General features: G+C 48.1%; 1 protein-coding gene across 1 annotated transcript; it reads right to left on the bottom strand.

Moving 5' to 3' along the window:
- Positions 1-2,622: 2,622 nt before the first annotated feature.
- Positions 2,623-8,396, bottom strand: LOC123076016 (uncharacterized). The gene is made up of 4 exons (XM_044498483.1): positions 8,179-8,396; positions 6,311-6,521; positions 6,108-6,237; positions 2,623-2,957 (listed from the first exon to the last, which is right to left on the bottom strand). The coding sequence occupies exons 1-4, from the start codon at positions 8,394-8,396 to the stop codon at positions 2,941-2,943; spliced, it is 576 nt and encodes a 191-aa protein (XP_044354418.1). The 3' UTR covers positions 2,623-2,940.
- Positions 8,397-15,520: the final 7,124 nt, after the last annotated feature.

The following is a 15,520-nucleotide window of genomic DNA, read 5'->3' as shown; positions in this document are numbered from 1 at the left end:
CACACACACCTCCTGCGGTGGCTGTTCCACCGGGTCCTCGTGGATCACGATCGACGATCGGATCCATGGCCGACCCTAGAGCAGGAAGGGCCAGGACCCCCTCGCGGGATCTGAGAGCCGATTCCCTCATGGCCGGGGCGAGATTCGCGGTCTCGAAGGAGGTGAAGGCCACCCACTTCCTCGCCACGGATCTCATCGGCGAATCCGCCTGATCCATCACCCACAGCAGCACCTACAGCGGATGTTTGCGCCCGCCGCGTCCGAAGAGCGTCTCTCCTCCGCCGCCTTCAGTCCCTCGAAGATCGCCTCCGCATACATCTCGCGTTTGCTTGTGTACCACGATCCAATCTCTCTCAGACGGGCTCGCAGGCGCGCATCCCTGCCTGCGAACCTCTGCATCTTCTCCGCGTCGATCTCCACCATCTCCGCCGCGGACACCTGTGAGCGAAGGAGTAGATGGGGTGTGGGGAGAAGAGGTGGGAGGCGAGGCGAATTCGGTGCGAGCTCACCAGATTTATCGCCCGACTTTAATCCCCCACCGGCCGCAATTCCTCTCCCACCGACCGCATTTCCTCCCTCGCAGGCTCCCGGGGCGCCTCCCCCGTCGTGGATCTCCCCCTCGATATGCGCAACATGGCAGGGGAACGCGACCGTGGCACCAGGGCGAGCACGATCCCTCCCCCAGCACGCACATCAACCGTGTACCCCCGCTCGTCGACGAGGTGCACCGTCGCCGGGCGCGAGCGTAGAACCACCTCGCCACGGTGGTACCTGAGAACCTTCGCCGCCCTGAGATCCGCGGCGAACCACGCCGGCCATCGCTGTGCTTCGGTTTCGCCCGCCGCGTCGCCAGAGAGACGTGTCGAGTCAATCATCGTGATCTAATTTTCAACCCTAGCATGCCACTTACCGGGCACAACTCTAAAAACGATCCGGTAACCTGACCACTCATGGTCCGAGGACTGGACATGGTCGGACCACTCCGTAAAAATGAATCTGGTAATCTATACCTACTATTAAAGGGAATAGATATTCTTGGTTTGGTTTAGTCCTTTTTGTTTGGCTCGTACACATGCTAAGCGACCTGGGCCAGGTACTTGTATGTCGATGGGCCTTTTATGGGCTTTCATAGAGACCTCAAAAAATAATTGGGTCAAAATAAATCAACATTGTTGGAATTGAACGCAGGACCTCCTGTCTGGATTTTCGATGTAACAACCAACAACCTATGTGCCATTCACATGTAGTAATCCCAACTCACTCTAAATATACGAGTGACAGTCCTCAAGTTTAGGGCGAGCTAATTAAAGGAAGGATTGTGGGCTTAAATAAAATATTTAAACGGATGTGGCTATTAAAGAAAGGATTATGGCTAAACCGATGGAATAATTAAAAGAAAGATTGTGGTCTTAATAAATAGAATATTCAAACAGATGAGGCTAATTAAAGGAAGGACTTGAGGTAAAAAGGTAGGATAATTAAAAGGAAGGATTTGTAGGCTTCAATGTGTTGGGACTGCTAAATTAGAAAAGGAAGGATTTGATTACCGACTAAAACGGGTGAGAACATCATGGTAATTAAAGGAAGGATCATACTTAAATGAAATCACTGGGAGATTATGCCTAGGAAAGAAAAAGAAAATATGAACATGACTAAATTGCATCGTATTTTGTAATGTTTATTTTGTAGAAGGATGTTGTGTTGCAGCATGTTGTTGATAGTGAATCCAGTGCTGCGGGATGTTATGCTTGTACAAAACATCAATTTTTTCGGTTGCAACGCACGGGCATATGTGGTAGTAAATACCTACTCATCATGGCCGATGAGTTCACAAAGTGGATGAAGCTGAAGCCGGTTGCCGCACAAGCTGCCGAGTCGGTCATAAAATTCATGTCCGGTGTTACGACATGCCCCACAACATCATCATGCATAACGGGTCAAATTTTACACTGGCACGCCACACGGCCACTTACATCATGCCTAACTGTAGCCGGTGCTCCCAGCAACTCACCTCGACAAGCTGCTGGAAAGAGACAAGCTTCTACCCGCGTCAGCGAGGACTCCCACACCGACAACGACCCTTCTTCTAAGAGAAAATGGATTATTTGCCCCCAATTTACCTCTACCTTTGATCATCCCCCTCCCTCCCTCCCTCCCTCGAGATTGACGGGTGTTGACCCCATGTAAAGTGCGGCAAAAGATCTAAATCCCCCCCTTCTATAGTCACCTCGACCCAGATTCAGCGACGAAGTCCCCTTCCAAGCTCGTCAACGCCCAGAACCGTCTGTCCTTGCCGCCCACCAGCCAAAGGGGAGAAAGCAAAGCAATGGAAGCATTATCATTTGGAAGTACCCTTGCCAAAGAAAAAGAAAAAAGGCATTTGGAAGCAGCAGCTGGAAGCGGCCTGTCCACCCACATGGACACACGGACGTTCTTTTTCATTGCCGACTCAAGCAAAAGTGCAAGGCCAAAAATTTCATAAAACCACAAATCTGTGATAGCATTAGCATTTGGTATCATGCAACGAACTCAACATTCATTTCACATAGCTCACCACACATCGTGAAATGATATTCCTCATTAACGAATAAGTTTCAAACTAAGATGTGGGTCATCTGTCACTATGTGAATAAGTCTCGAATTAAGATATGGACCATCTGCTACTATGAACTATTTATGATGAAATCATCAAGTCAGTAACATTCGACGGATTTGTACGACATATCCAAAGCTTCATGCATCGAGTAACAAAAAGATACAATACTCAACGCGCCGATCATGCATACGTGGTATCGAAAATCCTGCATATGTTCTTGGAGCGGGAAAGGACAACGGGAACTGCAGTACCACATAACAGTCGAGAATCTTTGGCAAGCAATAAAAGAACTCCACGATATATACACATCCGGGTCTTCTGTCAAAGGATCCACCACCGCACCATCAAAGGATCCACCAACCTACATAGATAAGTAAAAGCATATGGTCAAGATAAATGCAAATTCACCCAAAAAGAGCATTGGTATATGAGACAATGTAATATAAAAACAGTAGTAATATCGACAGAATATGGCAATGGCACTCAAAGTTGACTTTATCGAAGTTAGAAGTTTTACTTTTAACACATCTTAGAACAAATTGTGTGCCCGAGGTTGCAATATACCAATGATATGTTAATTGTGTTGGAAGGAGATATAGTTCGAGACAGATTCCTTAAAGAGATTTTGGATGCCTTCGCCAACACCAGGGGATTGAGAATCAACTACCTGAAATCCTGTTATTTCTGCAGTTGATAAGAGATTAAGAAGTTTCTTGTTGGGCTTCTTACCAAAGGAGGTCGGCTCACTCTCATCAAATCAGTTCTAACGGCTATCCCCACTTATTTATGTCCTCCATAAAGCTCCCTCGACATATTATTGATGAGATTGACAAGCTCAGACAATCATTCTTGTGTAAAGGATAAAAGAAATCTAGTGGGAGTGACTGCTTAGTAGCTTGGGACCAAGCTTATTGGCCTTTTGATGAAGGGCTTGGAATTAAGAATCTAAAGATACAGAATGATTGCCTTTTAACAGAATTTGTTCATCGGCAAGGGACTAAGGCAAGGGGACCCTCTGTCCCCTTTGCTTTTCAATTTAGTGGTAGATGTTTTGACTAGGATGTTTATCAAATCTTCTGATAAGCATTTAACTCAAGGGCCTTGCTCATGACCTCTGCCCTGGAGGTGTCATCAGCTTGCAATATGCTGATGACACCATCCTGTTTGTGGATGGTGATCCTTCCATGGCCACAAACCAGAAATGGGTTTTAACCTGTTTTGAGCAAGTGTTTGCTATGAGGATCAATTATATCAAGAGTGAGATGATCCCTCTGAATTTAGAAGCCAATGAGGTTGATGCCTTTGTACATATCTTTGGCTGTCCATTAGGTAATTTCCCTATTAAATACTTAGTAGTCTCTTTGCATTTTGAGAAATTGTCTAGGGAGGATATCCAACCTCTTATAAATAAAATCCTGAAGAGGATTGCAGGGTGGAGAGATAAGTTACTCTCCTATGTTGCTAGACTTGTCTTGATTAAGACCTGCCTTGCTAGCATTCCCATTTATCTTCTTTCCTTTTTCAAACTCCCCAAGTGGGCAGTAAATATGATTAACACCCAGATGGCAAACTGCCTAAGGAATGATTTTGAGGGCCATAGGAAAATGCACCTAGCAAACTGGCCTTTAGTCTCCATGAAAAAAGATTTTGGAGGCTTAGGCATTCCTAACATTCATGACCTTAATATATGTTTGTTGGGTGCTTGGGTGAATAGATACATGTCTGATGAGGGGAAGATTTGGAAGACTGTAGTTGATAAATACAAACCAGTGCCAAATATTTTCTGTATCCAAGACAAAGATGCATCAACCTTTTGGAAAGGAGTGGTGTGGGCCTCTAAGGCAGCCAAATTTGGATACAAATGGGCATTGGGAGATGATAATAAAATTAGATTTGGGGAAAATTGCTGTGTTTGGATCATCACCACTTTCCATCCAATTCTGGGATTTATATGTCATGTGTAGAGAACAGGGGCAAACTGCCAGACAAGTGTGGGATGGGGTAACCCTAAAGCTCACTTTCAGGGGAGCCTTCTCACCTATGATGGATAAATGGTTTGAGCTAGAGACCATTGTTAATAGTATCTCTTATTCAGAGGATACTGACTCCCTGGTGTGGTAGTACACTGCTTCAGGGACCTACTCCTCAAGTTCTCTATATGCAATTATCAACTATAGGAGGGTCACTCCTGTTTTGATACCTGCTGTCTGGAAGCTTGTGGTACCTCCCAGGATACATATCTTCTTGTGGTTAGTTGCTTATAACAAAATTATGACAAGGGACAACCTACAAAAGAGAAATATGGGGAAACCTGTGGAGTGTGTTTTCTGCTTAGAACATGAGAGTGTGCAATATCTCTTTTTTTTATTGTTCAATAGCCAAGCTTGTTTGGGAAGAAATTAGTTCCTTTTTCTCTAAACAAGTAGGCACTTCTGTGGAATTGATGTCTTCTTGCTGGGTTGCTGGCATGAAGATGGATACAACTAACTCTGTTGTAGCTGCCTCTTTTGTGGTCCCTGTGGAAACACGGAAATAACATAGTTTTTAACAGTGCTGTCTGGCTTTCTTTGAATCAGGTTTGGTCAATGATTTTAAGAACGCTCAGGAAATGGCGCCTCCTTTACAAGGACCACATGTTGGAACAGATGGATCAGTTCTGCCTCCACTTGCAAGGCTTGCTGGGAAGACATGCACAATTGGAGTGGGGGTGAAGGAGCAAGATGATATCGGTGGTTACCCATCTACCTTCATGCATGGTGGGCAGAGGCTGTTGAGCCCTACGTCTACACTGGAGATCGTCTACTCGCCGCTACCCCCAACCCCTCAGCTGCTGGCGTAGCTTTGCTTCGGGGCAACTTGCAGTTTTCTGCATTCTTATCTTGGTTAGCTTGTTTCCCTTTTAGTTTCCCCTGTTGGGTTATCCGTTTTCCTGGCACTCTGTAATAAGCTGTGAACACCAAAGTAGTGGTGCGTCTATTTTCGTTTTCATCTAGCTAGTTTCCTTTCTGTACTGAACAAAACAAGCCGTCTTATTTTCGGGCTTCTATGCAATGGAGCCAGGGAGCTCTCCCTGTTGATCTAAAAAAAATGTCCATCGGCTACTCATCTCTCCTGACATACCATGGGCAGTGGATTATGGCGGAGCACTCTAGTGTTAATAACATGAAAAAACCAGGAAAATGAGAGCCTGGTCGCAGATCAGCAAACTCATTCATGCATATGGAAGGGGGGGAATACTTGTGTTCAGGTGGGGGTACGATGAAACTAAATCTCTGTGGAAAGGCAAATGGACTAGCAATGAGACACTTTGTATCTAGTTCCCAGCTCTCTTCTCAGGCACTCAGACCCAACATATCTCTTGTAAATTGCCACGGCGGAGGATCGTGGCTAGTGCCCACTAGACCCAATAACATGGAAGGCATAGCTGTTGCTTTTTAATTGAAAAAAAGATACGAGACAGAGGAATGACTACTTCGGCAATGAAACAGTATAGAGAAATGTTAAGACATACCATAGGCTTTCTTATGGCAATAGAATCTGTGCAGTTCTTTATCAGCCAGTGAGTTGAACAGAACTGTGCAGTTCTGCTCAGTGCACTTGATAGTAGCCCTGCGATGCTGCATCTTGCAGTGAGACTTCATCTAAAAAGGAATCCGCAAGAATCAGTAAACATACAATTTGGGGGGTCAACTACTATTGAATCAAGACGCTTACATTAGTTTCATCAATGTAGATGGGAGTGTTTCTAGGGTTGTCTTCCTGGCAGATATGGCAGGGTAGCATTCCATCGGGTCTACAGTAAAGCGCTATGCAGTACCTCTTGAAGAAGACAATCTCTGGGTCGGTCTCTGGGCGAAGCTTCTCTGCAGATGCAACCTGTTCTAGGAACATATTGATCGCTTCTTGTCGCGTCTTAGCCATTAACCTTCAGAAAACAAGTTCATTACTTTCAGCACGGTATTGCACAGCTAAAGAGACTAGAATATATATATATAACAGGCATATCACGATTTTTCAGTGTTTTCGCTGTACATAAATGATAAAAGAATCTGCACTTCAGTGTTCTCGTCCCCGGGACGCAACGAGACCGTCGCGGTGTCGCGGTCGGACGGTCTCGTTGCGTCCCGTCCCCGTAACGGTATAATATCACATAGTTCTCTGCTGGGCTTCCCCAGATGGTCCAGAACCCATCAAATTCTTCAAAGGATCCAAATGATCATAGCATATGGGACCTAATCTGGAAAACCAAAGTCCCTGGGAAGATAAGAATCTTTGGATGGAGGGTGGCCACGAACACCCTAGCAACAAAGGAAAACAAATGGAAAAGAACTCTTGAGGACGAGTACCATGCAGTGATCATGTGCACAAAGAGTAGGGGCCTAAGATCAGCCATGAGAGGATCCTGGAATCTGCCGCCAGAACAAAAATTCAGGCACACAGGTGATGATTGGCTACAAGTGCTCCTGGACTCTGTAAATGAGGACATGCGAGCAAAAATCATGCTGCCTATCTGGCGCTGTTGGTTTCTCCAGGAAGATTGTGTGCGCAAGGACGGCAAGGAAACAATCGGTCGGTCTGTTCTTTTCCTAAAACAGTATGAGGAGGAGCTGAAAAATGCAGAAACTTCAGTTGAGTGGATGGGAGGGAAGAACACCTGCATCAGGGAGGTGACCACACCGGGATTGCCACCTGCCAAGGACATAAAGTGGAGCCCTCCAATGCATGGAACTGTCAAACTCAACACTGATGCGGCTTATTTGGCTGAAACAGGTGAAAGCTCCGCTGGTGCTGTTGCCCGTGACTCTAGGGGCTGTGTACTCTTCTCCGCTGGTGCTGGTGCTGTAGCGTGGAAGAGGCCGAGGCTAGAGCCGTCCTTGTCGGCATCCAGGAGCTGGCCAAGATTTCAAATGCCAATGTAATCATCGAGACGGACAGCCTATTCACTGTCAAGGAACTGTCGACGCAGACCCCCACGCGCTGCCCCTGCTACGGCACCATGATGGATATCCGTCAGGCTATGTGTTCCTTCTCGGAGAGCTCTGTCAGATACGCGGAGAGAAGCAGAAACTCCCTGGCACACAATCTGGCTGCACTGACTAGGAGTGTAGGAGATATTCGGTTGACTGCAGATGTTCCGACTAGTTTACGATCCCTACTGATATCTGAATATCCTAGTCCTTCTGAGTAGGCTTGTCTACTTCAGATCTCAAAAAAAATAAAAAAATAAAAATATCACATATTTCTGATGCACGACATGCCACTCTAATATGATCATACAGCCCATCATAAGAACATAGGAACCTGGCCACACAACTTACTCCCCAAATCAAGCAACCCAGCACACCTAGCCAAAATCGAGGGGACGAACCCAATCAGGATTCAGGAAGCCGATAGCTACGGCGACGCGGGGCGGGGCGGGGGCGGCCTCCGAGGGCGACGGAAACCAAGCCCATCGAAACCCTAAGACCAATGCCGACCCCGAACTTCAATTCGCAAAACTCGTCAGAAAATTCAGACGCAAACTTCCAGCGATTCGAGGGGGAAGCGGGAGGAGGGGGGAGGAGAGGGAGGGGGGAACGCACCGGAGCGGATGGATGATTCCGAGGAGCGGCGAAGAGGCGGGGAGGAAGACGATGACGACGGCGAGCGCGAGGCGGGGCGGGGCGGTGCGGGCGGGGAGCAGCCTCCGAGCGAAGCGAAGTCCCAGCGTCTCCGTGCGGGAGAAAAACAGAGAAGAGAGTGGGGCCCAAATGTCAGTTAGAGGAAACGGCACCAGCCTGCTCCCCCTCCTCTGCTCCATCCTTACTCCCGCACCATCCATTCTTCATCTGACGGTTACAACATTTTTCCTCCCTCCTGATTCTTTTTCAGTCGGAAACAAAAGCTAAATATTGAGTTGAACAAAATCATCATGCTACGAAGAACCGGAGCTAAATGTTGATGCACACAGGAATGTGTTGTGGTGTCGCCGCATGCCAACAAAGAAGAATGAACACACAAAAGCTGCATGCACCAATCGACTAGTTGCTCAGAAGGTACAGGGACGGACAGATCTTGCCAGTCCGCCGCTCGTCGCACCACATACCACGGCCGAAATCACTGTTCTGACCTTGTCAGCGTTTTTCATCGCAAATTGAACCCGAGATGGAAGTATTTCACGATTTGACCCTTTTAGAAACGTCAAAGCCCGCGGCATTTCTGATCATCAGACAAACGCTGAGCTGGCTGACGTTTCTTACCTGGCCCACTGCCAGGCCGAGAACGCGTTGCCAGCTGACGTTTCTGGAAATGCCATAGCCAATGGTGTTTCTGGTGCAGATATTTTAGGTGCATGTGGGGCTTTCACCCACCACTCACTCTCTTCTCCCCCGTTGGCCTATCCCGAGCTCTTGCCCTTTCCCCCTTTGTGTCCCTCACTTAGCCCCTCTCAAATCCTTCCAAGTCGATTGGGTTGTTCCGTGGATCCGGTGTCATTTCCGTTTGTTGAGGTAACCTCCTTCATCTCACAAATTTTTATTGGTTGGATTTATCTATTTGATTGTTTTGTTCATGTGGTTCCTAACCCTAGTTTTGAACATGGATCTATAATGTGATGTTCTTGAGTATTGTTGTTCCAATAATGTTGCATTGTGATGTTGGTGAACATACCTTATTGTTTGGGTTATGCCTAATGTTAAGATTTAGGGTTAGGGTTATGCCTAATGGTAAGATTTAGGTTAGGGTTAGTGGTTTTGTTAGAAAATGTGGTATATTTAGCATTGTACATTTCTTATACTTATGTTCCCCTTTTGTAGATGGACAAAATTGTGGATATTCATTATGTTGACCAAGAGGCATTCATGAATGTGGATATTGTTGACAAGTATGAGGAAGTGTTGATATTTCTTAAGACTCCTAGTTATGAAGAGCTTGTGGAAGAAACACGGATAAGATTAAAGTGGGTGGATGCAAGTGACCAAGTTGAATTAGTAGGAAGATATGATGTTGGGTCGGCACACAAGTGTCGAATGAAGACAATGCCTATCAAGTCCAATTTGCATTTGGTTGCATAAGGAGGTTGTTGCATCCTCGGCAGTCAAGTCACTCGAAGTATTTGCAACTAAGGTGGTCAAGGCTCCTCTCTTTCATGTTGACTTGAACCAAACCTTAGTAGATGGTGTGAGCCTGATTAGTAGTGTGCCGCCTATTGTTGAGCATAAAGTTGAAGTGGAAGCCAATGAGTATCCCCAATATGAGTTTGGAGGTATGATACGTCTCCAACGTATCTACTTTTCCAAACTCTTTTGCCCTTGTTTTGGACTCTAATTTGCACGATTTGGATGGAACTAACCCGGACTGACGCTGTTTTCAGCAGAATTGCCATGGTGTTATTTTTGTGCATAAAAAAATTCTCGAAATGACCTGAAACTTCACGGAGTCACTTTTTGGAATTAATAAAAATACTGGCGAAAGAATCAACTAAAGGGGGCCCACACCCTGGCCACGAGGGTGGGGGCGCGCCCTCCTGCCTCATGGGCCCCCTGGAGCTCCATCGACCTCAACTCCAACTCCATAAATTCATGTTCGGGGAGAAAAAAATAAGAAAGAAGGATTTATTGCGTTTTACGATACGAGCCGCTGCCAAGCCCCGTTCTTCCTTGAGAGGGCGGATCTGGAGTCCGTTCGGGGCTCCGGAGAGGGGAATTCGTCGCCATCGTCATCATCAACCATCCTCCATCACCAATTTCATGATGCTCACCGCCGTGCGTGAGTAATCCCATCGTAGGCTTGCTGGACGGTGATGGGTTGAATGAGATTTACCATGTAATCGAGTTAGTTTTGTTAGGGTTTAATTTGATCCCTAGTATCCATTATGTTCTAAGATTGATGTTGCTATGACTTTGCCATACTTAATGCTTGTCACTAGGGCCCGAGTGTCATGATTTCAGATCTGAACCTATTATGTTTTCATGAATATATGAGTGTTCTTGATCCTATCTTGCAAGTTATAGTCACCTATTACGTGTTATGATCCGGCAACCCCGAAGTGACAATAATCGGGACCACTCCCGGTGATGACCGTAGTTTCAGGAGTTCATGTATTCATTAAGTGCTAATGCTTTGGTCCGGTTCTCTATTAAAAGGAGACCTTAATATCCCTTAGTTTCCAATAGGACCCTGCTGCCACGGGAGAGTAGGACAAAAGATGTCATGCAAGTTCTTTTCCATAAGCACGTATGACTATATTCGGAATACATGCCTACATTATATGATGAACTGGAGCTAGTTCTGTGTCACCCTATGTTATAAATGTTGCATGATGAATGCCATCCGACATAATTATCCATCATTGATCCATTGCCTACGAGCTTTTCACATATTGATCTTTGCTTAGTTACTTTTCCGTTGCCACTGTTATGATTGCTACAAAACTGCTACTGTTGCTTTTGCCACCGTTACTTCCATACTACTTTGCTACTAAATACTTTGCTGCAGATATTAAGTCTTTCAGGTGTGGTTGAATTGACAACTCAGCTGCTAATACTTGAGAATATTCTTTGGCTCCCCTTGTGTCGAATCAATAAATTTGGGTTGAATACTCTACCCTCGAAAACTGTTGCGATCTCCTATACTTGTGGGTTGTCAAGGTAGTGCACCGATCAATGATGATGGTCATGACTCCGACGAAGAGTATGAGAGGCACCACAACATTGTTGGTGACGTAGAGGCTGAAGTAAGGCATAAGAACATGGATCCTGACATTATCTATCAGCGTGCTTGTGTGGATGACTCGGATGATGAAGGCCCGGTGAATGAGTTGGACGAGGATGGTTTGACTGAGAAAGAAGCGGAGTGGTACACAAAAATCACCGGTAGGGATCACAAAGTCCCCTTGTTTTGTGATGTTAGCCTTGCAGATAAGGCTATAGTCGACGATGGCATGAGCAAGACAATTGAGGCTAGACAGTTCCCAAGTAGTACACCCGACGAGATTTCGATGTCGTACGTAAGGAAAGGTTTGATCGAACACATGCTATAATTTAGGATGTGGTTGTGTGAGTATGCTATCAAACACCACAGGCCTTTCATGGTAGTTCACTCGGACTGCAACAAGCGATACACCGTGAAATGTGAGGTAGAAAGATGCAAATGGAAAGTCAATTGAAGACTCGGGAAAGATGGTTGGTGGAAGATAACTAGTTGCAAAGCCACTCACCAATGCACACCGTCAGCCATAGAAGCACGAAAGACACACCGTCAGCTAACCTCGGAATTCATTGGTTATAAAAACCAGAAACATATAGCCGAGGATCCAACCATTAAAGTAAAGTTGTTGATGAGTTGGGTTGAAGATAAGTTTGGATATAAGGTCAAGTATGGGAAGACATGAAAGGCCAAGCAAGTCGCTCTCAGAATGTTGTACGGTGGATGGGAAGAGGCACACAACATGTTACCCAGGTTGCTGGGAGCGATGTCATATAGAAATCCAGGAATGTACCACTATGTCCAAGATATTGAAGGAGTGTTCCATCGTGCTTTTTGGACATTTGGCCCATGCATTGCAGATTTTGAGCATTGTCGTCCGGTTCTGTCTATAGATGGGACCTTCTTGACAGGCAAATACAAGGGCACACTCATGATAGCAATGGCACATGATTCTAATGACCCAGTGTTGCCTGTTGCATTTGCTTTGGTCTCCGTGGAGAACCAAGACAACTGGGAATGGTTCATGAGACTTGTTAGGAGCACGGTCATTCCTCCCAGTAGGGAGCACTACAAAAAAAAGACACATCGTGACATTTTGGGCCGAACGAAAAAAATTTATGTCATACTTATGACACTTCTATGACGATAATTGTGACAAAACCCGGTATCATCATAGATGTGGTGGGGCCCTACTTCTATGACAAAAAATCATGACAGAAAATGGGCTTTTCGTCCTGGGCGGGCCGGAGACGCAGCTGCATGACATTCTTTGGGTCGTCCATGACGGAGAAAACCGTGGTAGAAGCGAGGGCGAGGAAAATATCGGGGGAGTTCCTGGTTACTGTGGGTGGTCGGGGGGCGAGCGATGCGCGTTTCTCTCGTACGTACGCGCGGGTGTGCGAGGCGTTGCACTCTAACTGAACCCGAGCGATTGCACTGCAGGCTACGCGTTACTGAACCCGAGCGATCGATCGATCCCTTGCTGTTAACTGAACCCGACTGGTTCCTTCTCTACTGCTGCTAACTAAAGCCGATCAAATACTGCTGCCTCCTTCCCTTGATGAACAGTGAGCGTTGTTGGGGGGTTTGGATGAACAGTTCCCGGTGGGGGTTGGATGAACAGGACCCCGTGGTAGTAGAGGCCGTTGCCGCTGGATGAATAGTACCCCGATCGATCGAGCCGGTGGATGAACAGGACCCCGTGGAGGGCTGGATGAACAGGACCCAGTGGAGGGCTGGTTGAACAGTAGCCGGTGGAGGGCTGGATGAACAGTAGCCCGTGGAGGGGTGGTTGAACAGGACCCCCGTGGAGAGGGTTGGTTGAATAGTAGCCGGTGGAGGAGCGCGCGGTGGAGGCTGGATGAACAGGAGCCCGTGGATGAACAGTCGCAGGTGGAGGCTGGAGGAGGTCGATGGTGGATGAACAGTAGCCCATGGAGGCTGGAGGAGGTCGACGGTGGAGATGAACAATATCCCGTGGAGTCCCGTTTTGCGGTACACCACACTCCTCCCGATGAACAGGACCCCCGTTTCAATCGTAGCGCTCCAACATAAGTCTGTTTCCTCCGTTTTGCGGTACGCCACACCCCTCCCGATCAACAGGACCCTGTTTCAATCGTAGGAGGTCCGTTTCCTCCGTTTTGCGGTACATCAGACCCCTCCCGATGAACAGGATCCCGTTTCCACCGTGGCCGGTCAAACACAAGGTTGTTTCCTCCGTTCTGCGGTACGCCAGGCCTCGTTTCCATCGCATGTTCCGTCCAAGCCGGTTGGCTCCCGATGAACAGCACACGTTCCGTTGCCTCCCGATGAACATGACGCATTCCGTTGCCTCCCCATGAACACGATGATGACGCAGTTTCTCTGTTCTGACCCAGCCACAACCATGTACACGAGCCCTGGCCGTACGTATGCGCGAGTAGGCGTTCGAGACCCCGCCCGTATGTACGTACGTGGCTGTATTTACTTTCTTGCACCCTGGTCGTTGTACGTATGTGTACATGCTACGTGCGCGCCTCTACTAGCACACGTGCGCGCCTCTACTACCACACGTGCCCTTCCTTGCACGGCCACGGTTCATCGCTGCAGCCTGCAGACAGACCGATCGATTAGTATGTACGTACACGTTCGTGACCAGAATGACAACGCTACGTACGCTTCGACCGGGTGGGTCCCGACTGTCAGGCACTTCCTTGCGTGCGAAGATGTAGCTGGTGGGTCCCAGCAGTCAGGGGGCGAATCGTTTTTTCTTGCCCGTAATATGGACGCACTTCCTTGCGTGCGAAGATTTAGCTGGTGGGTCCCAGCAGTCAGGGGGCGAATCATTTTTTTGCCCGTAATATGGACGCACTTCCTTGCGTGCGAAGATGTAGCTGGTGGGTCCCAGCAGTCAGGGGGGAAACGTTTTTTTCGCGAAATACGGTGGCACATCCGGTGGGTCCCCGATGTCAGGTGGAGGAATCATTATTTTCCGCGTAATAAGGAGGCACTTCCTTGCTGCGGCCGTGGACCCAGCTGTCAGCCACGTACAGCACTCTTTCGATGGAAGTCGTTCCTTGACCACGTTGACCACGCCGTGCTGAGAGCACCACAATGTTGGACGACGGTGAGCCCTAGGAAGGGGACGACGCGGAGCCGGGGAAGACGCGGCAGTGGATGCCCACGCAGAGAGGAGTACGAGGGTTCACTGGTTCGGTTGCGGTGTGAGGATGCCGTCGCCGCAGGGCCTGGCCAGCAGTGGGAGTAGTAGGGGGCTGTGAGGCCTCCGCGGCAGCACAGCCGGCCACGGAAGGCAGGAGAAGGCGGCACGACCGGCGCTACTTTGGGAGGCTGGAGCAAGAAGACCAGAGGTTGAAGAAGCACGACGGCCATTGGATGGACATCGTACGGTCACTGCAGCTAGAATCGTTTATATTCACTAAGTTGACAAAGCCCTCGGTACGCGTCAACTTAGTAGGCCCACAGGTCAGCCTCCGAAACGGTGCGCCCCAGATGTCAGGGGGAGGATGTAACACCCCGCATGTAACTTGCCATATTTGTAACTCCGACTCTTGCCATTTCCGGCTATGTGATATGTTTTCCCTCCGTTGTTGGGTTTTGTCTTTCGTTTTGTATTTTGTCATGTCATGCATTTTCATATCATGTCATCATGTGCATTGCATTCGCATACGTGTTCGTCTCATGCATTCGAGCATTTTCCCCGTTGTCCGTTTTCCAATCCGGCGCTCCTATCTCCTCCGGTGCACCCCTCTTGTTTTCTTTCGTGTGCGTGTGTGAAACTTTCTCGGAATGGACCGAGGCTTGTCAAGTGGTCTTAATATACCACCCGGAGACTACCGGTCAAGTTTCGTTCCATTCGGAGGTCGTTTGGTACTCCAACGGTTAACCGGACATCCGCAAAGTTCATTTGAGTGTCCAGCAAAACCCCCCTCCAAAATCAGCCCATAGCCCACCAAACTCTCTTCCATGCTCTAGGTCGTTCGATCACTATCGTGTGGGCGAAAACCGCACCTCATTTGGAGTCTCCTAGCTCCCTCTACCTATTTATATGTGGGCATCCCGAAAAACGGATTCGCAGACGAACCCTAGCTTCTCCACCGCGCGCCGCCGGACGAAATCATCCCCCGCCGGACACGTCCGCCGCCGCCTCCTCGCCCTATCAGCCGCCGCCACGTCACCCGGGCGCCGCCCGCGCCGCCGCGGCCCGCCAGGCCCGCGCGCCCCGCGCGACTCCGCCGT

The sequence above is a fragment of the Triticum aestivum genome, chromosome 3D, assembly GCF_018294505.1.
Source record: "Triticum aestivum cultivar Chinese Spring chromosome 3D, IWGSC CS RefSeq v2.1, whole genome shotgun sequence".
NCBI classification, from domain to species: domain Eukaryota; kingdom Viridiplantae; phylum Streptophyta; class Magnoliopsida; order Poales; family Poaceae; genus Triticum; species Triticum aestivum.
This window is presented reverse-complemented; position numbering and strand designations above follow the sequence as displayed.